Consider the following 21,674-nt stretch of genomic DNA (forward strand, 5'->3'; position numbering starts at 1 on the left):
AAATAAGAGAGATAAAGTCAAGCGGGAGCGAACGTATCCGTCGTGGTAAGAGTAGAGAGCAGCGATGGCGGTCGAGCGAAGGTCGAGCGACACGCGCGTCTGACCGGCACGCCCGCCACCCGCAGTTGCGTCTCTCCTCCGCACTCGCCGACGACAAAACTCGACGCTGCAATTGGCTGCGACGATTAACAACACGCTGTAGGATTCCGAGCTTCATCGTGGTTGCGTCCAATCATTGACATTATATTCCTCAGAGCACCCATGACTGAAACCAGCGTGACCCGCAGCGCTGCGGCCGCAACAGCATCCGCGCTGTATGGGAACAGCCCGCCATATCTCGACGTCGACAACAAAGGCACACCCGTCCTCTTTCCCCGAGATCGATCATCGACCGACGTCGATGTCGGGTACTTGTCGAATCTCACACTGCGCGCTGGAGCAGCAGCGTCCTCCTTGGCTTGCGGCAGCATCCTCGCGGGGCCGAATAGCGAGAGCGATGACTACGGCGACGTCGCGTTCTCGCTTGGTCAAGGCGACTTTGGAGCGGGACAGGAACTCGGCATACTCGACGCGTTGGGCCTGAAGAGCCGAATGACGCCAGAGTCGAAGGTATGCGTTTCACCACCTGCCTCGCCACCTACACAGTTGCATTTTACGTATGCTGTACGCGCGCACACACGCTGCCCTCATAGGTCCGGCGTGTAGACCTCTCCCCAAGCACACGCCTTCCAGTCTATCTTCTGCCGCCGCATGCGAAGCGGACCGCAGAACTTGCGAGCATGACGGAGACCCTGGCTCAACTGCGAAGTGCGCACTGCTTCAGAGTCGAGGAGATCATGGAAGACAATTCCATGGTTCTTTACATCTTCCTCGGCCAGCTGTCCACGCCCAATGGATACTCGCCATGGGTAGGACTGATAGGGATCGCGGTCTGGTCTTGGTGAGTCGGCGAGTCGCTAACCAGCATGTCTTGCAACTTGCTGAGGTTTGAGATATCACAGAGGCCACAATCGATGTCGCGAAATGATCAAAGGTATGTAGTGAGCAGCAGTTGACGTCCTACAGTCGGTAGCCTTTACTTGGACTTTGCCGTTCGGCCCGTAATCATCACCCGTTCCCAAGCTTTTCAACGATCGTTAGTGAGATCACAGGGTGATCCCCCCGCCCCGCCCCCCGCGGACGTTGCGTTCCCCCTGGAAGCTGCAATCAAAGAGTACCCGGATCCTATCGTTATGGACCTGGAGGATGTCACCTCTATCATGTGGCCTGTAAACGTTTCGACCCTGCAAGTCAGAATCGCCGTACCGTACCTGCTGCTGCTCCGGCCTTTGTCCGGCTGAGACGGAGGCAAACTTCGCCATCAGACACTACAAGTCTCTAGGAACCAGGCCTATCAATCCCGGAGTCGCGACGCAACAACGCAGCAAGAGTGCAGACAAATGCATTAATGGCAAGCATACGATAGGATCGAGTTTTTCTATGATACATAGAGCCCCATTTCACAAGCGGGAAGAGTGGTATTCTATGGCGGGAAGATATATAAAGCTATAGGCAGAATTCTCGTTGTGTCGACAGCGACGGGATAAGGGATACAGCTCCGAATAGATATCGTTAGAGTACATACAGCTCGGATGTGGTATTTTGCGGCGTCACGCGTTTAGAGGTATGATTCGGGAGAGGGGATTGGCGAGCGGTGCACCTGGTTCATCGTATCGAAGTTGACAGAGTGGAACGAAGAAGAGAGCGCCCCGTTGTCAAGCCCGATGTAGTCGCTGCGGACGCTCTGCGAGCCGCCAAGGACGTCCGACGACGACGGGTAGGACGAGTAGGCCATGAAGGCCTTTTCTGGGACGTCGACACCGAACGTGGCCTGCGGGTCAGAGCATGAGGGCGTCGCGACCATGGGCGTGGAGGCGGTGGAGCCAGAAGAGTACGAAAAGGAGTCGTAGAAGCCCGGATCATCGTAGGAGCTGCTGCTCACGTCCCCCGGAAGGAGCGAAGGCGCCGCGCGGTCGTGTGGGGGAACGTAGGGGAACGAACCCGCGGCGGGGCTGCTCCCGTACACGTCGCTAGGGAACTCCGGCGTAGGGTTACACCTGTTCGAGTGCGGCGAATAATCCGCTGGACTGTGCGTCCGGGACGTAGGCGGCAGCAGGGGCGACACGGAGCCCGTCGGCACGGAGGAGGGCACGGAGTGATCTGGGGTGTGGATCCTCGATCTGGGCTGCGGGAAGGGGAGCGTCTACGGAGCGCAGCGGTAGCTGTAAGTGCAACGCAGCAATCATACGGGCGAGGGAACTCACATAACGCGAGATGATCTTGTCAAGCGCTTGTGCGAGGATGGCCCAGTCAAAGACCTTGAGGTCCTTCTCGATATTCCGGGGCTTGGGCGAGGGGAAGTTCATGATCTGGAGGAAGAACTCGCTACTTTCGGACCTGTTCTTGGAGATAGTCTTGGGCCGGAAGCCTTCTAGATTCCGCCGGATGCGGTTTTTCTCCTCAATGTCGAATTCCTGGCCGACAAGGCGCTCGAGCAGGAGGATGATGTCGACGGAGGTCACGAAGCAACTGTTTGTGTCCTTCCGGTAGATGCACGAGACTACTGCGTCGCCCTCGACGTAATCATCCTGCTTGACCGTCGCGCACGAGACCTTCAGCGTCGAACCCTCCTGTAACCGGGAGAAGCGCACGAGCCGCCGACCGGCGGACAACTCCTCCTTTTCCCAGTCCTTGGACATGCTCTCGATTTCCGTCTCCAGGACGAGCGACGCGCACTTGGCCCCCGAGTCGTCATCGCCAGAGACGGTTCTCCTCGTGCGGATGAGCGAGGTCTTCTTGGATGGACGCGCCGTGCGGACGCAGCCGAAGTCCTGCATGTAGTGATCCGACGGATAGATCTCCATCGACGAGCCCTCTCGGTAGTCGCGGCGCCCGGAGGGGCGCACGATGGGGGCTATCGAGCTGTCGAGGGTGTCTTCGTGAGACATGTATCCAGCGATCGGCGGACTGTAGCTGGTGGCTAATAGACACGAAGTTCAGCAACAGAGGGCATCCTACACCGGGCGAAGCCACACACCGAAATCCATCATGGTGAAGTTCCCAAATGTAACGGTGTCGATCAACTCATCGTTGCTGCTCAGGGCCTGCGCGGACAGGGACATCACGGACGTGGGCGAGGCAGCGGCGTCATCGAGTGGTACGCGGGCCTGCAGCTCGAAACGCCTGTCGGGCAACCTCCTTACGGAGGTCGTCAAAGCACGACGGCCCAGGACGAGGCGCAGGTATATGGTGTCCGCAGCCTGCATGGTGAAGTCAATGTTCGCCGTGATGGTGGCACCTGGCGGGCCCTGAGGGGGGGAGTAAGCGAAGACACGTAACGCGCCGCACGGAGAGTCGACAAATTGAGGGGGAGCGCCCATCACGTCGCGCTGCCGTTGCACTGCGGCGAAGGGCAAGGTCCTCATCAGCCCATGATCAGCGCGGAGAGCAGAGAAGGATGCTTACGACCAGGCGTGAAAGAACGCGACGAGGAGGTTGATGGGGAGGGATAAGGGCGATACGAAGACGAGCGCGAGTTGCAGTTTCCAGAGGTCCGGCTAGGGCCTACCATGCCATCCACAGCAGGAACTCGTGTAACGCAAGCCATTCTGGTTCGCAGGTCTAGCATGGTGGGCGGTATTGGTTGGAGGAGCAATGTTAAGGTTGGTGCTACTCACGGCGCTATTTAATGTCTGCAGTCCTCGAGGTCGCTCGCCAACACGCGGCGGGTGCTTGTATGTAAAGAGGCTGGTCCGGGTGGCTGACTGGGGGGCGGGTGTCCGTTATAGAGAAGCGCGGCGTCGGCTCAGAAGAGAGAGACAAAAGACAGGCTCTGGCACCAAGGGCGGAGGGGCATAAAGCAGTGATGCTCTGGCATGGCCGGCGTGCATATATGTCGCGTCGCAGCTTCACTCCGTCGCTGGTTTCGAGTGTCCAAAAGAGGAAACAGCTGGGTGCGCTAGACGATCACGGACATCCCCGCGGCCCTGCAGATCGAGATGGCCTTCGCATTTGATTTCTGCTAACCGACACGACCCTCTTTTTCCTCTGCAGATACCTTAGACACACACTGCAGAACAGCCCTTGCAGTGGTAAGTCAATCACAGAGTCAGAGGTATGTCTCTTCTCCCTAAATCTCCATGTTTTTCAACGTCTCATCCGACATGTGCCTGTCTCTCCGGCCCTCGAGTGGCGAGCAATAGCCTCGTGCGTGATGCGCATCGTAGATACAGCAGAAGATCCAAATCGCATGATGAAGAGCACGCGGGCGCCACGTTGATCATGATCCACCGTGCTGTGTTACGCACAGCCTCTCCTCCCGCGCCTACCTTGCCCTGGGTGCCGAAGGACGGAGAGACGAACTTTGACATGAAGATGACGGCACTGGCCTCTTTCCGCATCATCAAGACGGTGCCTGCAGATCACTCGCACGGTCTCTGGGACAGCTGACAGCGAGCCTCAGATCAGCGTTGAAACTGAAGGCGGACCTCATCGGGCCAGCAGAGGCTGCAATTCGCCCAGATCCGACCCCGAGGCGGCGGCCAGGGCAGCAAAGTCACGCAGCGCACGCAAAGTGAGGTAGCCCCGCGCATGGACCGGCGACGCGCGATGATTGGCTGTCCGGGGCGCCTGACACGATTGTGCCATTCCGTCCTGATTCCGTCGCCGGCGGGTGCGTTTCAGGATTTGCGAATGGTATCGAGGACGACTCCTCTCACCATCACAAGCGCCAGGCCACGCGCCAGCTTGAAGCACTGCATGATGCCTTCAACCCGATAATGGTCCTTCAGGCGCTCTGAGCATGGGATGCGGTGCGTGCGCACTGCGCACGCGAACGGCGCGAAATTGGACGGGCACACTTCTGGAGACTTCTACTTCTGCCGGTCGTAAGTGCCCCATGCCGCCCGTTCGCGTCCCACTCCCAGGCGCCACTTCGTTCCCTCGCCGATCGTAACTCGCCGGAAGGAAACTCGGACGCCTCTTCCGGACCCATGCAGTTCGTAAGTCGTCCATGCGATTTTGTTTCCCCGGAGTGTATGCCCAGTGACGCAGCTCTCCTGACGGAATGGCGGGGACCCACACTAATTCGCGAATTCGATAAGCCGCGTGATTTCAACAACAAGGAAGTAGGCTCTTGGTAGTACCTGATATTCGAAATGCGATACCGTTCTACGCGCAGCTCTTAGGGGATCCGGCCGGGCCCTGGCTTGATTTTGATAGTGTCCACGCTGTGGCATCTGTTCTCTGCCGCTCAACAGTTCAAATGTTGGCGGTTAACATTGGCTGTATGGCTGGAAAGCTGGTACGACATTGATATAGAGGATCACGGCAGCGACCTGCGGTTCAGGATCGATATCATGGTCGCGAAGTCCGGGAAATGGTCCTCATGACATCAAGTTATTGGTTGTCCCGGAGTACGTGGACATATGGATGTACCTGTAAGCCTCTGATAGACCGCACACCGCTGCGCCATTTGCGTCCTTCCTCCACCGGCACCGCTTCCGTGCGAACCAACCCTTCGGGACACATATACAGGCTATGTCTAAGCAAGGATAGAACATCTGCAGAGAACGGAGGCGGGCTAGGCAGGACAAGGCCTAGGAAAGCAGGAAAGATTGGCGCAAAATCGCACCTCATAGCGACTCTTGTATGTCGGACCCATAGATGGACATTTAAGCAGTCATTCATACGACGTCGTTGACAACTACACCAAGCCTGTGCAGCCCGGGGCGCCCAATGCGTAACGCGCGATCTTGCACGAAGTTAATTCGAGCTCCTGGCGGATCTCATAGATCGTTAGCACTAGAGGCGTAGAGTGTATCGCGTACGGGCTTTCAGTAGGTGTCAGTAGAGCGCGCACAGCGTCCTACAGCATCGTGCTCTGCAACCAGTTGGTGGCCTGCAGCTTCCAGGCGGCCAGCCATTGTGGTACTTACCTTGTGAATCTACAGGAAGAAGGCCGGTCAGCGGAAGCTCCCTATAAAGTCAAGCACATGTTGCTACGGCGGAGGCGAGGTGACTCGTTTGTGCTCTGCCTGCTTTGTGTGAGTGAGGTGTCGCACGACTCGCAGTCCACCGCCGCATGGCACGAGTCTGCGACAATGAACACTCGAAGTTCTCAGCGAGTCAATGGGTACATACCTTCAGAACATTTTTGTACACAGCACGACTGTGTACGGCGGCCAGTGGCCGCAGCGTCTAGCGTGTCTAAAATTCAAGTCGAATAGACAGGCCAGAGGAGGGCATGTGGTGGGACTTTGCAGAGTGAAAAAAATCAACCCGCGTTTCTATGAGATCTCCACAGCGCATACGACATTGTCAAGAAGCGACCTATACAGGATCCACGCAGACCAGCCATGTTGGCTCGACCATTGTCGGCGGGGTGCCCTTGAGGACTGGACCCCTCGGAATTCGGAACATACACTCACCTTTGCCGAGCGGCCAGAACACGCCCCGGGATGCCGGTGCATTGTACGGGCGGCGCTACCTCACCTCATCGCCAATGCTCGCGTGCAGCGGTGGTGTTCCTGTAACTTTACGTTGGCATGGCCAACCATTCCGTAAGTTGGTCGCACCTGCCCGCTCACCGGATGCTGGGAATCGCACAGATTGAAGGAGCTGAGCTTGAGCTGAGCACATCGCGCAACGTTCGGCACGGAAGATTGCGTGGTTGTCGAGATGATGTGAGTCCCACGGCCAGATAAGGAACATCCCGACCCAATCCCGACCCAGCCAAAATGAACACAGATTGGATCGGCCACGCGTATCTGAGATGAGCGTCGCGTGGCACACGTGGCTGCGAGTGGCCCTCCGGCTTTTCCGGAGTTGCGGTGTGAGATGGCGGGCGCCTGTGTGCACTTCTACCTCAACACTCACTCTCGCCAAGACTCCACATGGCCTCCGTAGCGGATACCCCCACCGCCTCATCCTCTTCTCCAGAGTTGCTAGCGCTGCAGGAAAAACTGAAGGCGCTTTCAGAAGTCAATGCACAGCTGCGCACCGTCAGGCGCATTCCCACACAGCTGGTCAAGCCACCGGAAGTTGGGATCTTGCAGCAGCTCAGCTTCGACACGACCCCGGCTGAGAAGTTTCAGCTTGTCAAAGACCTCGCGGATGCGATATCCTCTGAGCGGGTGCAGAGCTCGCTGAGTGCAGCGCGGGCTAGTGAACAGAAAGGCAAAGGCGATCTTGTGTTCACTAAGCCGCGTGAGGCTCGCAAACGAAAGTGAGCCATAATACAAGTAGCTTTAGCGTGGACTAGGACTTATCGATGCGTCTTCTCAGACGACAACCTTCGCCTGAATCACCAAGGGTGCATGTGTTTGAAACACCAAAACGAACATCGCACTTTCCTGCCGATGACGCCCCTCCATTGAAATTGGATGGACTCGTCGAGTACCTGAAGGATTTCAACCGTGCGAACCCCAAAGGCAAAGTTCATATCGTCACATCGCTGCCCCAGCAGAAGTTGGCCTGCCCTCTTGTTCTCCGCTTCGCTATACGTGATGCGCTCACAATTTTCCTGTCCGTGGACGAAACGGACGGGATGTCGCTGATCGTGGAGAACGCCACGGCCTTTGCGTCGCGCGAACAGGTAGTAGGAATACAACGTTGTCCATATCAGGGCGTCGGCATGCTAAAATGACTCTGCCAGAAACCTCATCACTCCCAATCAGACTTCGTGGTGTTTCAGAAGCTGACCCAGCAAGTGGCGAGAATGCTGCAGTCCGAACCACAAGTCTCTCTTCGAGCAACCTTGGTTCGTATACAGCATCCCGAGGCAATTTTTCCCGTATCGCTGATGAAGTACGATGCCAGGCCCTCCTTACCTCGTATGAGAATCTGTTCTCACAAAAGTGCACGAGAGAATCATGTCGGCGGATACTATCTGTGGAAGCGCATATCCCTCCCGTGGCGCGCGTCTGGTCAGAAAATGCTCGCCTCTGGACGCAGGATGGGCTGGAGAACAGCGGATCTCCGGGATGGGAGCCGTACCACCCTACCTGCCTGCAGCGTTGATACTATCGCGCACCGCAGCTTCTCGCGACTGTCAGTATAGGTTATGTGGTAGCGGTCTTCTCTCACGTGACTGATTACCAGAACCTCTAGAGTCTAAACCTCGTCAAGGCGTGCTGCTCGACCACTGTGCGTCACCAAACACAGCCTTGTCCACGATCTGTATTGTACTGATCTAGGCAGGACTCGGAGGTTGTGACAGTTCTCAGCGTTACTTCTGCAACATGTCTTACTCCTGTCTGGTACTTCCAATGATATGATACCCTATACTCTACGCACGATATACCACTATGCTGTTCACAGCAATTCTTTATACAGACTCTGCCTTCTCGAACGTTCGCACAGTGTCTGCCCCCGATGCTCCAGCATGAGTCCGACATGCATGAAACCTCAGTCAATTTTCCGTCCCATCAACGTATTGGGTCCCTCGGGCCACCTCTTCCGACATCCTCCAGCAGTACGTACTCGATCAGCCTATTGCCATCGTCCCTCGCCGCGGGAGAATCCACGCTTCAGATGGATCTGGGGCCACAGGGCAATCTCGCTACTCAGACCGACGCAAGATTCTGATGTGCGCCTGGTCAAGCATCAGCTCCAGTCTCCCGGGGCGAAGGCACTCGCAGATCTGGTGGACCAGTGTTGCTATGATCTAGCCGCGTGAGCTCCGAGCGTAGAAGGCGTCCTTTCGATTGCATTGTTTGCTGATACCAGCACCCACCCGGCACTGCGAACTCTCCGAGGTCTCAAAGCATGTATGGGTTCAAATCGGCCTACATCGTACTCGGACGCACAGGGTGGTTCCCCGATGGTTCGGGAGTTGACAGAGGGGCTAACTCGATAGCCAGTGGAGCCTGAACCTCACGTCGTGCATCCCACAACCTCGAAAGATTGATAGATGGCGTCTGTACACTGGCAGCTCTACTTCACCTACCGTGACTGTACATCAAGCCAGTGCTCATTCCGGAAGTCTTCGACTGGCGTAGTCACGGAGCTCAGTTATTCATGTAGGACGTTTGGAAGAAAAGCTTTAGCCCAATAGTAGGCACTGCTACCGTGCAGTGGTCAAGTCTTATCACGGCATAGGAGATTCATACTTTGGATTACGCTGGCTGAGAAACAAGCCCTCGGTACACTACACGACACATTGAGTACGAATACTATACAAGGATCCATCGGAGCGAAACCAAGCAGGTCGAAAGCAAAGGTATAAATGACAGGAAAAATGATCAAATATCGCACGAAATAAATCAACGCAAACCCACTACAATGTTAGTCGTCTGGTATCACATGTCCCTCCGCGCGAAGTTGAGGCTAGAGAATTTTGACAATCGACCGCGGATCGACCCAATACTGCCGCCCATTGTGGACATTGAGACGGACGCCGCCCCGGAAAGGTTGGTGATAGGAATGCCACCAGTGGCAATGAATGAATCGCGAGGACTCTCCTCGGACATGTTGTCCCCCCCGGCGTCGCCTGGGCCAGAGGAGACTCCGTTGAACCCGTGTCGGGCCAGGTGGGCCAGGTGCCTCTGCAGAGGGGTCTGCTTGTTGTGGGGTAGTAGTTCCACTGAGGCGTTGTCGTTAACCGACCGTGAAGACAAGGGCGAGAGAGCAGGAGAGTTGTACGCTGGGCCTACTTGCACCGGCATCAGGCCCAGTTGTGGTCGCCTGGTGTTGTCACTCAGTATTGACACAGAAGAGAACAATAGATCGACATACGTCTGGTCCAGAGGGTTCGGTAAAGGACGTGTGCCGCTGCGCGGGGACACCAGCGACGACTCGAGCGGACGTGACGACGATTGTAGGTCGAGACCCAGCCGTTGGATCTCTTCTGCAAAGTTTTTACGGAAGAATTTGTCGAGAGTATTATGGAATGATATCATCTCGGGCGGACATAGCTCGCCATGGAGTCGTAGGCAACTATCCACCATCCGGACCTGATGGCCAACTCAATGAGCCCATGCACGGACAATGTGATTCCATACCCACCTGCTCATCAATCGCGTCACGCAGCTTCTGCACTTCCTCAGCTCGCTCGGGATATCGAGCGAGATACTCCCCAGTGAGATAGGCTTGCCGATATGCTCCAATACCAGTCGTGACGGGCGCATCTACCGCGGTATTGAGGGCCATAGCGAGTGCGTTGGTTGGAACGGACTGCGAGGTCTTCGCCAGAGCCGAGAACCGTTGGTTCAATCCCGCGAGTTCCCGTGTGCCTTGCTCGACTTCATTCAGCGCCGTCTGTACAGGCGAGATCTCGACCACCTGCGCGTCGACGACTTCAGACCGACGGAGAACCGTAGGAAACATCTCTTCTGTAGTGAGGTACGTCCTCTCTATCCAGACCTCATCGGCACCATCAGCCGTGACCTTTGGTACCGGGCGTTCGTAGCTGAACACCCTAATCGCACTAATAATGCAACAAGTCAGCGCCTACCCAATGGGCTTGATGGGAAAGGTTACCTATGCTCATAGTATGCGCGTATCTGCGGTGACACGTCTGGATTTGTGAATATAGCTGCTTCACGGTCGGGTTCAGGTCTGACAGCTGTACACTGGATGTATTGTTGGCTGCCGAAGCGAATGTCGACAGGGGGGTCGCCAGTCGTTTTGAGGAGCTGCACGCCAGGATGTTTGTTCAACATGCGCTCACAGAACGCTCCGAATTTCTCCCACTCGTATCCACGGTACTGTGAGATCATGAGTAAGACGGGAATTTCGATTGTGGATCAGTACAGCAACGAGAACACGTACGACGAACTGCTTGTTGCGAATAGCAGCAGGGAAGTGGCCGTAGAAGGACACTCTGAAGTAGTCTGAATAGTAGCGCTGGTCTGTGATGATGTGCTCGAGGAGCGCAGCTTTGTGTCGCAGGATCTCGGCCAGGCGGGCGCTAAATCGAGTGATCAGCAAGCGCTTCTCATGCAATGCAAAGTTGAAGATGCGCACTAATTGAATGTGACCTCAGCGTGCTGTACCGCGAGCTCCTGGCAGATCTCTATGGCACTCTCCCACGCCTTGCCTTTGCCGAGGTAGTCTAGGATGAGAAGACAGAGCGTCTCCTTGCGGTGAAAATGCGACTGTTGCGGCAATCCCAGTTCTTCCATCGGAGGAGCGAATGAGTTCAGATCCCAGTCGTGTAGGTCGGCATGCAGCTTCAGCGTCAGAGCAGCCTCCACGTAGTTTTGAGCTTGAAGGTGCATCTGCGACCATACTCAGTCCACCATATTCGCTTACACGCGTAGTAACTCACGTTAACGAGCTGGTGGACATATTTAATGTAGATCTCGTCCCGTCCGATCCGCCGGATGAAATTCATAAGGCGAAGCTATAAAATCGATGAGTTGCAAGTATTCGCTGCAGGCAATGAGAGAACATACCGTGGCAATGACCCGATCGTCGGCAAATTCTTCACCTTCCGGGAGCGCCCGCACGCTCAGCAGCAACTCCAGGAACATATCGACTTCGCTGAGGAAGTTGGTAACGCGCGCCCGCAGTTGTTCGTCAACGTCCGAGCTATCGAAAAGGTTCCTGATGAAGGAGATAAAGAACGCTCGAGAGATGTCGTCGCCTTTGCTGTCTGACATGAAGAGCGTGTCTAGCTTGCTGACCAGCTCGTGCTCGATGTGATCGAAGTTCCCAGAAACGTAATACTCAGAGATGATCATGCAGTATAGGATATGAACCGCGTTGTTGCGAAGCATGTCGTGATGACTTAGGCAAAGGTTGACGACTTGGCCCACGAGAGGACTCAAGGCAGCCTGATAGTTCTAGCCAAGGAATGTCAGAAGAACACCGGGGACGTTGTCTGGAATACGCACCATGAAAGGCTTGTCCGCTGTGCTGTTCAACATCTCCTCTTCAGACCAGCCAAGAGCTTCCCACAGCCGGAGAAGCAAGGCTGCACCTTCGCCTCGAATATCTCCCGCGAGGCGCCAGACCGCACGACGTTTCTGTTGGATGTTGAGCCATGTCAAGGGAGCAGACGGACATGAATACATACCTGCGGTATGAACTCCTCTATGACTAGGTGTTCCGATGAGAGTATCTTCAGCAATACGTGGAAGGCCTCCCTCCACAACGTCGGATTGAACTCGCGACCTGGCTGCCCTTGTGGAACGAAGTCGCGTTCAAGCAGAGTCGCAATCGGATCCATGAGTTTGATGAGCACTTTGTGGGCGAGTACATTGACGTTCAACCAGTTCTTGGGAAAGGCATCGTTGTTGATGATGGACACCGCGACTTTGAAGCACTTCGAAAGGAATGCCGAGAAGTTGTCGGGTCCTTCGATCTCTAGCATAGACTCCAGGAAGCCGAGAAGATGCCTCTTGGGTGCAGCAAGGACTAAAACCAAGAGTACGATCGCCGCTTCACCAAGACCGGGAATGAAGTCTGGACGGTTGTCAAACGACCCAGATACTGCTGTAGGACTCTTCGGAAGCTGTCCAAGCATTGCAAATGGGTAGGACTCAGGGAATGTGACAGGATACAAGGATGAGGTCGGCAGAGTCGATCGACCGCGTTCAAGAGCCCTGTGAGACAACGGATTCTGGTACTCGATATACGAGTCCAACAACCTGCACAAACATCAGACACGAGATAGACGCACGAATGTTGATGTTCAGCATACCTAGGTATCAGTGTGAGCAAATTGTACTCAATGTTGTCTTGTTCTTGCTTCAGAAGATGACGATCGGAGACAACTGCAGGGTTGACGAGTTGTTGAAGACACTTGTCAAGCATGACAGCAATAACCGTCACAGAGAGCCTTGTACATTCCAACCACTGAACGCGAGCTTGCTCACGCGCGTTCTCGGAGTCACCTGGCTGCGTCTGGACATAGTCGTCGTAGCGACCAAAGTGAGGCTTCAACCAGAAGACGATGTTCTCCACAAGCAGAGCGCGAGATTGAGGGTTGTCGAACAGGAAGCTCTTGACGACCTGAAGGTACATGATCAACTTCCAGATGCCGATCTTGCCTTTGTTTGTAACGACCGCATTGGCAAACTGCGTCACGATAGTCACGAGCTCTACGGTGTTGTAGACCTTGCTCAGCTCTGGAAGAATCGACGAGAAATGCTGAAGGGCGATGGTTTGCGTGCCGATGATGGAGGCCGGCGTCGTAGTGGACATCATGCGGTTGACCTCCGACAGGTGCGATCGTACTTCTCGCGCAAAGGTCGTCTCAAGGTGCTCGCCGATGACGCCACCATCGAGACCGATCTCCTTCGCCTTCTGGAGCTCTCTCGAACGCACAATGAACTTGACGATGTAGTGCCAGACCTTGAGCGCCGAACGCAAACCCGACGCTGTTTCGTTCGCGGTGGGGTTTTGGAGGAGCCGATTCATGGAATGGATGATGTGCGAAGAGGCGGTGGTCGAGCCGAAATGCTTCTCGATGTAGACGTCCAGCACAGGTTGGAAGTTGCTGAACCGGCGATCCTGGACGATACCCAAAACGGTCACCAAGGCATTGAAGACAAGGTGGTCCATGTCGCCCGTCTGGTTGTATGAGGAGGACAGAATCGCAAAGAGGGAGTCGAAGATGTCTCGAAGGAACTTGACGATCTCGACCTCACCCACGAACGTGAACTTGCTCAATACCGTGCAAAGCACCTCCTTGTCCGGCAATTGCTCCCAGTTCAAGAGGCTGAGTAAGACCGAGTTCTGTGTGAATTTCGTCGAGCAGAGGGACGAACGGACGATGAGACTGTCCTTGAGAGGCGGGGCAATCTTCTGCATCTCGACTGGAACTAGAACCTGTTCCGACCTCTGGCTTCCTGGTAGCCAAGGCGTAGCGGCCAAGTACATATCCGCGTTGACCTGGGTCAGCCTGTCGGCGTTATAGAGAACCAGCGTATGTGCACCGTCCTCCAAGAACGCACGGCCATCGGGGAAGAGCGGCAGGAACGCGAACGCAAACGGACGTTCCGGCGCATCGGATCCTCTCCCTGTGGGACGTTCTCGCGAGCTACGATGTCGGAACGTGAAGAATAGGTGCCACTGCTGCGCGCCCTCGAAAGGCAGCTTCACCTTGATCATCTCACCGAACGTCGGCTGGCTAGTGCGCAGGAAAACCATCGACTTGAACTGCGTCATCTCGGGCTCGCCGCTGCATTGCGAGATGACTTTTTCGATGGTCCTTCCGTGATGATCCTTCACCTCGATTGATACCTGGACGTTTCCGCTCACAGGGTTCACTTGTCCTCGAGCGAAGTTGGTGATGCTACGGCGAGGGTTCAACGTCTGCGACGAGAAGTCTCCGCTCCAGAGCTTGACATAGAGTTCGTTCCTGACATCCCCGGGGAACACGACATCAGGGAAGCCGAGTCGCAAGCTGAGAGGGATATCCTGCAAGAGGGAGGTGTTCTCCCGCACGATCGTTTGGGCGTCTCCGTAGAATACCTTGATCGAGACCACCATCATTTCCGCTCTATACACTGAAGTGAGTCATGGTCTGAGAATTGTACACGAACATTCACCTACCTCGGCGACTTTTCATACTCTTTGCTCTTGCCATCCAAGATGTCCTGGTGAAGCATTGAGAAAGTGGCCTCGCTTCTCGGCACATATATAGGCATGGTGTGTTCCCGCGTAGCGGAGACCTCGGTTTGCTCCGCTGCCATCACGTTCAGCTGCGTGAGCTCAAGGACAGCACACCCGAATGGTCGCCTGAAGTGCGTCGGCAGCTCGTTCAGCGAACTGCCTGAATCTCCATAGCCGTTGGGCATGACACTGTCTCGTAACGACGTCTCCGATGTCCTTCGCCCACCAGCCTCGCGGATAGCTCCCATGCTACTACCCATCCTCAACGAACCATTGCGGACGATCTTGCACACAAGGTAGATCGGGTCCTGTGCGTCAGACTGAACCAGGTCCGTGAACAGCGTACGAATGCGAGCGGAAGGATCCCGTGCCAGGACGCCATTTTGATTCAGCACCACGCAGAATTCTTCGGACACGAAGCGAGCTTCATGCTTGTTATACAGAAGGAAGAACAGCTCGACAGTTTCGCCTGGGGCACACGGCGACGCGACGAATGCACGGAGATCAAGGAAGATGTGGTAGAACTTCGCCTTGGCTGGCTGGGGTGAGGAGGTCGAACCGAGGGCACCGACAATGCGCGGGTGCTGTCTCCGAATTTGGTCTGGGAACACGGAGTGTGCTTGGGTGGAGGCCGATGCGGAGTAATCCAAGGATCTGCCCATGTGCCTCGACTTGTACGGGTGCGTGGGCGGTGCCACGTCCATGTAAGCGAGTGAGACCTGCATGGCGTACATTCGCAACGCGCTCATCCAGCTGCGCGGGTCAATCTCGCCCTCCACGTCCACCGTCGCGAGTCCGCCTCCTGCCGGGTGCCGCACGATGACATCCAGGCCCTGCACCAGGTTTCCGCTCACCAGTCTGGCAACGCACTCCCGCCGTAGGCTAACGATTTCCTCGGAGCTGAGCGTTTGTGCGAGGAGTTGTCGGCGGCCGAGATGTAGCGCCTCGAGGTGTTCGCGGACGATCATGAATAGCTTGTAGTCCCGTCGCGCAAGGTATTGAAACATGAGCGTGTACCACTCTCGTAGTGCGGACGCAATCTCGTCAATGATCGGTTGGTCTGCTCCCGACGCCGTGTCGTCCCCGGATTTGAGTGAAGGTCGAGGGGGAAGAGGTTTCATGACCTGCGACTCGGTCGGGGTAGGAGATGCCGACCGCAGGCTGGGTGGATAGACAGGTAGACGTGCCCGAGCAGAGTTTGCCTGATCAGGCGGCGGGACTAGTTTGAAAGACTTCCGTGAGATGCCATCCTTGAGCGAGAGTGCGTCGTCCTCTCGAGGAGTCTGGTAGCCTGTCATGGCCTTCTCCCTTGTCTCCCTGAGCCAGTTCGCGTGCGGATATGCGTCGGACTGGTGCCCATTGGTTTGTACACGAAGAGTAGTCGCTAGCTCTGCCAGTCGCCCTTCTGCGTCCGAAAGCTCATCGCGAATGAAGATGTGTGATGCGGGGAAGACGCCTATGAAGACTTGCTGCGATTCATCCGCCTTCGCAGCCGCCTTCTGGGCTGAACAAGACGGGTCGGACACCAGTGTCCAGTCGACTTGAGGGCGTCGCGATGTGCACACAACGTACCTTCGTTCATCATGAGTTTCACGGTCACTATCATCCAGAAACCCGCACACGCACCCTCGGTACCATACGCCTTCCGCCTCCTTATCCCTCGGAGTGTACTTCTCGAACGCGTAGACGTTATCTCCAACCTCCAGCGAGACCACATCTCTGTGAACTAGATGTTCGTCTCCGGAAGCGTCTGTTGTGCTGGTGAATGTCGATGCCCGGGTCCTGCTCGAGAGCTTGGTGTCGCGGCGGTTTGGCGACAACGGGTGCACTGCATAGCCATAGATAATGAGCGGAAGAGGTTCCCACACGCCTCGTCGCTGAGGTGTGGACGGGCCAGCGGTGACCATCGCGCACGGCCCTCCGGTGAGGAGGATGAGGAGAAGGAGGTCGAGATCACGGATGCGCTCAGGTAGCGCGCAGACGCGCCCACTGGTGATTTGTAGCGCTCAGGTGGGCGTCGATGTATTTCCGACTAGTAAGTTGTCAAGGTCCTAGCAATCTGACCACCGACCGTGTGCTTGCAAATATTCGCTCGGTACACGTACAGGGAGTATCTCAAGTACTGGCTATGAGTCGAACTCCGAAGCAGTACCAGTGAAGATTGATGGAAACCGTAACATAAAGCAGTGGCTATCCGACTCCCATGAGCTTCTATCAGACGGCGTGATCTACCACTTGCACACGCTTCGAAGCACAGCAACGAAGTCGTCATTCATTCACTCGTGGCAGTTCAGACAGACGACAGCCACGAGCTGAGCGAACATCGATCGTCGCCAGCTACTGACATTGTGGAAGACTCTCGTCTCGACTGTGACTGGTGCTCGTCATGCTGCAAGGCATTACAAGAGATTGGCAAACAGGCCGTGGGCTACGCGCCGAGTGTCGGGTATGAGCGCATGGAATGTACAATGACCTACGCAGTGACTTGTCTGTTCAGCTTCAGAACCTCGCTGGACGTCTAGCATGCGCGAACTGCATGGTCCAGACAAAGAACACGATAATATGTAGTCCACGTTTAGTTTGGCGCGTTGGCGTCAGCGTCCTCCAACGATGCGAACCCTGGCTCGTGTAGCAGCAGGAGATGGCAACGCAGAGAGATCCCAGCTCAACTGGTAGTCTGCTCGGCTTCGTGAAGCCATGGTGACAGAGGCATGACAGTTATACCGAAAGCGAACTGCATAGAGGCATCCTCTGGCCCATCCTGATGATGGGGATATGTGATGAGTAGCTCTTAATAGACCCAAGGAGAACGGAAGACCGGCAATGATTCTTAGATCCATAGAACGAACGTGAGGGCTCACCGGAATCGCGGTCACGTGTCGGTGCTAGACGACGCGAAACGCCTGGTCGGGCGATGCAAAACACGCAAAGTACAGCCTGGATATACAGAAACTCTCCGCACTGTTACACGTCAAACTTCACCACCTGCTCCCTACCTCCGCGCTCGATCTTCAATAATCGTTTCGCGACGCACCCGTAGACCGGCCTGGTGGTCCCTGCACCGCCAACAGCGCTCGCCCTGACGCCAATACTAGTCAACTTCTCCGAGAGCGCCTCCTTGATGCGTCCGAATGACAAAGAATACGTGGGCGGTGAGGATAGGAGCGTCAGAAGCATGTGGGCGGTCAGGATCTGTTGCGCGGACGGCTGGGAAGATGCAGTGGCAGAAGGCGCGGTGGCGGAAAAGGAGGATAGACTTATGGACGGCGACGACGGCGCCGGCGTGCTGTTCGCAAGTTGTTCCAGTATTGCGCTAGCTTTACGTATCAGTTCTGTTGCAGTCTGAGTAGGCGATCAGCTTACAGTGTCTCCTTCGCTCTGAGCGACTTTCCGCCATTTGCATGACCGGCTTTGATCTGGTCACCTATAGTCGCCCAAATCTTCGCCTGCCCCACGGATCAGCGAGAAATCCGAATCAGCAGATATCCCACATACCACGATTTGCTCGAGCTCGGTGGTGACCCTGACTTTGGTTCTTTTGTGGGGATCAGGCGTCTCGGTCACAGGAGCGGGGGTAACGGAGGGCGATTGCTCGTGTTGTACCAAATCATCGCCCGCTGGCGACAGGGCAGTTGGCAGTGAATGTGGCTGCAACCTTACTGTTGGGTCGCTATCCTCCTCGGGCGACTCTTCTGCTGGAAGAGAATCCTCGTTGTCTGCGTCTGTTCCAAGTTCTGGCTCCTCATCTTCATCGAGAGGATGCTCGGAGAGACTGCTCATTGCCCCATTCCTTTGCGCAGGGACGGGGCTAGAGAACGACATGTTGGTCATATCAGCCACAAGAGCTTCCTCATCCAATAGCGAGTCGCCAGTGAAGTGCAATGTCCGCGCTGCTGCCCCGGGAGTATTCCAGAAAGTCTCCTCTTTCTCGTCAGATGCACGTGGCGGTGTCTGTGGTTTAAATCGAGGTCTGACACGCGGCGGTTTAGGCGCAGCCTTCTTCTGTGCAAGAAGGGCTTCTTTCTGAGGGGTTGTGAGCAAACGCAGTTTGCATCGAATAAGTATAAGTGAGGGCTACGAACGCGTTTCTTGAAATCTGCTATCTGAGCACGAGCGGCGTGTATACGGTTCTCTTCGCCTTGAATGATAGACTTAGGAGATGCTGGAGCTTCGGGAGGGTCTGAGGCCGCGTGCTAGACTTAGTCGGTGGAACGCTCGTAGACGATGCCTCAACACTCACTTCCTTCAGTTGTTCACTCAGTTTCCGCATGTTATCCCGTACCTCAGATAGCTGTGTCATGATCCTCTCGGCCTGCTCGGATGCTCGAGGCATAGGACGGATAGACCGGCTATGAACGTTCCAACTGAGCGATATACGCGTGGTGGGAGTATGAAAGACACATACTAGCGATCAAGGTATTTGACAGCTGCTCGCGCGTACACCTCTGGTTCGTGTTCACCAGTTCTCTGTCCGTCGGCCCTTCCTGGTCGCGGTGCCGGCGGTTTCTTCAGTGGAGTCGCGCCATGGAACTCGACACGCGCTAGTTCTCCGTCCATTGGGGGAGGCCCATTCGTGTCCGCTACCACGGGTTTGGACGGCACAACGAGCGTGAACAGACCCATCTCGGTTGGATCTATGTCGCGGATGAGGTCGCCGAGCGGGGTGCGGAGGACTGCCTCCGTGAAGGGACCTGACGTCTGAGGTGCGGTCACAGCAGCATTGGCACGAATAGTTTTCGCCAGCAAGGACAGTCGGTCGACGTGATCGGGTAATGTGCTATTGCTCATCGCGGTGAACGACGAGCTCAAGCTTGTCGCGTCCGAGTCGAACATCGCGTTGAGTGGCTCTGTGCGGTCACGTGCAGAGAATTATCATAGGCATGGCAAGCGCAACTCAAGTCGCGCTTCCGAAGCTCCACCTTTGCCTTCCGCGCACTCGACTGTAGTGCGGTCGTTCGCAGACATGGTATGTGAGAGTCATGAGATACTCATCACAGACTCATGACACTTTTCTGTCGTCTCACAGCTCATCTTCTCCGTCTTCAAAACGCTCACCGACCAGAAGGTGACTGTCGAGTTGAAGAACGACCTCTCGATCACGGGTGTGTTGAAGTCCGTCGACCAGTAAGTTCAACCTTGAAAGACCGAAGATGATAAGCCGATTCATCCTGCGACCTGTCGCTAAGGGTCCTCTCTCCGCAGATTCTTGAACATCCGCCTTGATAAGATCGAGGTCTTTGACGAAGCAAGACACCCCCACATGGTACGGTACTGTCCTCCTGTTCGGGATTCACATATCTAACGGTCTCAGCATAGATGGCGGTCAAGAACTGCTTCATTCGCGGATCCGTTGTGAGATATGTTCAGCTCCCTGCGGAGCATGTCGACACACAGCTGCTAGAAGACGCGACGAGGCGCGGTACGTAACCTCCGCGTGGTTGTTTCCGAGCTCTCATCATCTTCTCCAGAGGCCGCTGCTCAAGGGAAGCGATGAACGTCCGTTCCGCCCCAGTTTTGTTCAACGCCGCATGGGGTGTCGTGTACGCGCACCATGCTGCGTGTTCACAGCGTCCGCTGCTATGTACGGCAGCACACTCTGTGTCATTTCCTCATCATGAAGTTCTGCGAATTTGTCTCTGCTGTCAGTCACGATGACATCTGTAATCCTTTCGTTCTGTCATATCTTTGTGGTCCCTGAACGAGTATATCCCAAACCGGGTTCTATCACAGGGTTCAGACTGACGACTCCGTTTGCTCCCATTCTTAGCTACAGGTGCTTCCTATCCTCGTGTGTGCGGGTTCCGGCCTAAGACTGATGTAGCCCGACGTGCAGGTTTGTGACATGGTAGGGGTCACTTTGCTTCGCAATGTTCGCCTTCAGTTTCCTCGATCGTGTGCTGTATAACGCAGCGCACATCCTCGCGGATCGTCTGGCTTCACTGCGTACTATTCTACTCAAGAATCTTGCCCCTTCCCTAACCAACATACTTGGTCATCCAGGACCTGACCGAGTTCTCGTTGCGACTTCCCACGCATCCTCTAGAGCTAGACTCGGAGGAACATCGGTATGGCAAGGTTTCCGCTATTATCAGTACGGCGCAAGTACGTGCGTGCAATCTCCGCTTTCCGACGTTCTACGTCACTGACGTTGCGCTGTGGATAGAGCGGCTTTGATGCTAGTCAGCAGCCACGGGTCGCGTAGTATGTAACACACGAAGGCCTTCAACTGCAGCTCATGGTCACAGGCTCCCGGCAAGTATTGTCGTAACTTCGAGGCCACAGACCTCTGTCCGGCCGCCTACGCTGTGGACCGGAATTGTCATCACTGTTATTGCAACAGAATGCTACTGCCAGGTTGTTTCTACCGTACGCAGCCCGGAAAGAAGTCGCCGTAGAGGTATTCTCCCGTTCTGATTCTTCTCAAGATAGAAGTTTCACCGAAGGTATGTACGTGTTTTACTGGAAGTCGTACGACCGCACACCCTATGCGTGCAATAGCTCTGTACTAGGCTCTCCCACGGCGCAGGCACCGAATTGCGCGCACAGACGTGATAAAAATAGCCGGCCTAAAGACGCCAACAATGCGGAAATTGTACGTCCTCAAATGTATTGTGAGACTCCTGCTTACCATTTGCCTGGCCGACCATCATATTGTTGAGATACGGTTGTGGGCAGCTCCATTTGACGTTGTCGTACATGGGAACGTTCAAATCTGTAGTTCTGGACAGAGCTGTTGAGTGTCTTCAAACTCCTGTCCAATGGGTAGGCGATAGTTCCACTGACATTCATAGGTGGTCCGTCGTATTCCTCGCTCTACTGTGAGTAGCACGGGAGTAATCAATCACTTTGCTACATAACGTATAATGATCTCCTCGTCTCACAGGAACCGTGTATCAAACTATGATGCATGCCGGCAATGCGTGGACATTTGAGTTTGCTGCTTCGCATAGATGCTACTCATAATCCGCCCTTCCACCGAGTTGCTTCGACTCTCATCGGAGCGTCGTTCGAGGCGCTGCCCCGGAATACACCCCTTCTTGTACGGCAGCCACTAGTCCCAAAGGTAAGTGATC

General features: G+C 55.4%; 6 protein-coding genes across 6 annotated transcripts; 3 read left to right on the forward strand and 3 right to left on the reverse strand.

The window, feature by feature from the left end:
- Window positions 1-21: 21 nt before the first annotated feature.
- Window positions 22-1,074, forward strand: C8Q71DRAFT_320891 (uncharacterized protein). Its single transcript, XM_047917795.1, has 4 exons — window positions 22-198; window positions 255-609; window positions 693-940; window positions 1,002-1,074. Coding segments are annotated over exons 2-4 (597 nt in total). The 5' UTR covers window positions 22-198; window positions 255-261; the 3' UTR covers window positions 1,003-1,074.
- Window positions 1,075-1,657: 583 nt separating this feature from the next.
- On the reverse strand, window positions 1,658-3,646 carry C8Q71DRAFT_862207 (uncharacterized protein; the record flags this gene model as incomplete). Its single annotated transcript, XM_047928002.1, has 4 exons — window positions 1,658-2,242; window positions 2,304-3,019; window positions 3,077-3,439; window positions 3,505-3,646. The coding sequence occupies 4 exons, from the start codon at window positions 3,644-3,646 to the stop codon at window positions 1,658-1,660; spliced, it is 1,806 nt and encodes a 601-aa protein (XP_047774015.1).
- A 3,246-nt stretch (window positions 3,647-6,892) lies between these two features.
- On the forward strand, window positions 6,893-8,394 carry C8Q71DRAFT_784398 (uncharacterized protein). Its single transcript, XM_047925031.1, has 5 exons — window positions 6,893-7,264; window positions 7,324-7,633; window positions 7,694-7,798; window positions 7,858-8,088; window positions 8,149-8,394. Exons 1-4 carry the CDS (start codon window positions 6,933-6,935, stop codon window positions 8,056-8,058), a joined length of 948 nt encoding a protein of 315 aa, XP_047774016.1. The 5' UTR covers window positions 6,893-6,932; the 3' UTR covers window positions 8,059-8,088; window positions 8,149-8,394.
- A 744-nt stretch (window positions 8,395-9,138) lies between these two features.
- Window positions 9,139-16,761, reverse strand: C8Q71DRAFT_911074 (cytoplasmic protein). The gene is made up of 13 exons (XM_047929117.1): window positions 16,228-16,761; window positions 14,542-16,173; window positions 12,686-14,488; window positions 12,059-12,632; window positions 11,877-12,008; window positions 11,436-11,825; window positions 11,309-11,383; window positions 11,005-11,258; window positions 10,810-10,948; window positions 10,519-10,745; window positions 10,045-10,465; window positions 9,775-9,992; window positions 9,139-9,723 (listed from the first exon to the last, which is right to left on the reverse strand). The coding sequence occupies exons 1-13, from the start codon at window positions 16,506-16,508 to the stop codon at window positions 9,339-9,341; spliced, it is 6,531 nt and encodes a 2,176-aa protein (XP_047774017.1). The 5' UTR covers window positions 16,509-16,761; the 3' UTR covers window positions 9,139-9,338.
- Window positions 16,762-17,430: 669 nt separating this feature from the next.
- C8Q71DRAFT_784405 (uncharacterized protein) lies at window positions 17,431-19,406 on the reverse strand. Its single transcript, XM_047925032.1, has 6 exons — window positions 19,007-19,406; window positions 18,842-18,950; window positions 18,684-18,794; window positions 18,097-18,624; window positions 17,965-18,047; window positions 17,431-17,914 (listed from the first exon to the last, which is right to left on the reverse strand). The coding sequence occupies exons 1-6, from the start codon at window positions 19,387-19,389 to the stop codon at window positions 17,566-17,568; spliced, it is 1,563 nt and encodes a 520-aa protein (XP_047774018.1). The 5' UTR covers window positions 19,390-19,406; the 3' UTR covers window positions 17,431-17,565.
- A 103-nt stretch (window positions 19,407-19,509) lies between these two features.
- Window positions 19,510-20,323, forward strand: C8Q71DRAFT_321192 (U6 snRNA-associated Sm-like protein LSm2). The gene is made up of 5 exons (XM_047917797.1): window positions 19,510-19,567; window positions 19,628-19,725; window positions 19,804-19,864; window positions 19,918-20,020; window positions 20,070-20,323. The coding sequence occupies exons 1-5, from the start codon at window positions 19,565-19,567 to the stop codon at window positions 20,093-20,095; spliced, it is 291 nt and encodes a 96-aa protein (XP_047774019.1). The 5' UTR covers window positions 19,510-19,564; the 3' UTR covers window positions 20,096-20,323.
- The last annotated feature ends 1,351 nt before the right edge of the window (window positions 20,324-21,674 follow it).

This window comes from Rhodofomes roseus, assembly GCF_022264815.1.
Source record: "Rhodofomes roseus strain CIRM-BRFM 1785 chromosome Unknown C8Q71scaffold_29, whole genome shotgun sequence".
Classification (NCBI taxonomy): Eukaryota; Fungi; Basidiomycota; class Agaricomycetes; order Polyporales; family Fomitopsidaceae; genus Rhodofomes; species Rhodofomes roseus.

Excerpts from the sequence above, each read along its gene's own strand:
- C8Q71DRAFT_320891 (XM_047917795.1), top strand. The coding sequence starts at position 262 with ATGACTGAAACCAGCGTGACCCGCAGCGCTGCGGCCGCAACAGCATCC. Across the intron at positions 610-692 it reads GAATGACGCCAGAGTCGAAG|GTCCGGCGTGTAGACCTCTC; the intron begins GTATGCGTTTCA and ends CTGCCCTCATAG.
- C8Q71DRAFT_784398 (XM_047925031.1), top strand. The coding sequence starts at position 6,933 with ATGGCCTCCGTAGCGGATACCCCCACCGCCTCATCCTCTTCTCCAGAG. Across the intron at positions 7,265-7,323 it reads CGTGAGGCTCGCAAACGAAA|ACGACAACCTTCGCCTGAAT; the intron begins GTGAGCCATAAT and ends GCGTCTTCTCAG. Across the intron at positions 7,799-7,857 it reads TCTCTCTTCGAGCAACCTTG|GCCCTCCTTACCTCGTATGA; the intron begins GTTCGTATACAG and ends GTACGATGCCAG.
- C8Q71DRAFT_911074 (XM_047929117.1), bottom strand. The coding sequence starts at position 16,508 with ATGGTCACCGCTGGCCCGTCCACACCTCAGCGACGAGGCGTGTGGGAA. Across the intron at positions 14,489-14,541 it reads GAGTATGAAAAGTCGCCGAG|AGCGGAAATGATGGTGGTCT; the intron begins GTAGGTGAATGT and ends TTCAGTGTATAG. Across the intron at positions 9,993-10,044 it reads GTGACGCGATTGATGAGCAG|GTCCGGATGGTGGATAGTTG; the intron begins GTGGGTATGGAA and ends GTTGGCCATCAG.
- C8Q71DRAFT_784405 (XM_047925032.1), bottom strand. The coding sequence starts at position 19,389 with ATGAGCAATAGCACATTACCCGATCACGTCGACCGACTGTCCTTGCTG. Across the intron at positions 18,951-19,006 it reads GTCAAATACCTTGATCGCTA|CCGGTCTATCCGTCCTATGC; the intron begins GTATGTGTCTTT and ends GAACGTTCATAG. Across the intron at positions 18,625-18,683 it reads TAGCAGATTTCAAGAAACGC|AAAGAAGCCCTTCTTGCACA; the intron begins GTTCGTAGCCCT and ends ACAACCCCTCAG.
- C8Q71DRAFT_321192 (XM_047917797.1), top strand. Across the intron at positions 19,726-19,803 it reads GTGTTGAAGTCCGTCGACCA|ATTCTTGAACATCCGCCTTG; the intron begins GTAAGTTCAACC and ends CTCTCTCCGCAG. Across the intron at positions 20,021-20,069 it reads AGAAGACGCGACGAGGCGCG|AGGCCGCTGCTCAAGGGAAG; the intron begins GTACGTAACCTC and ends CATCTTCTCCAG.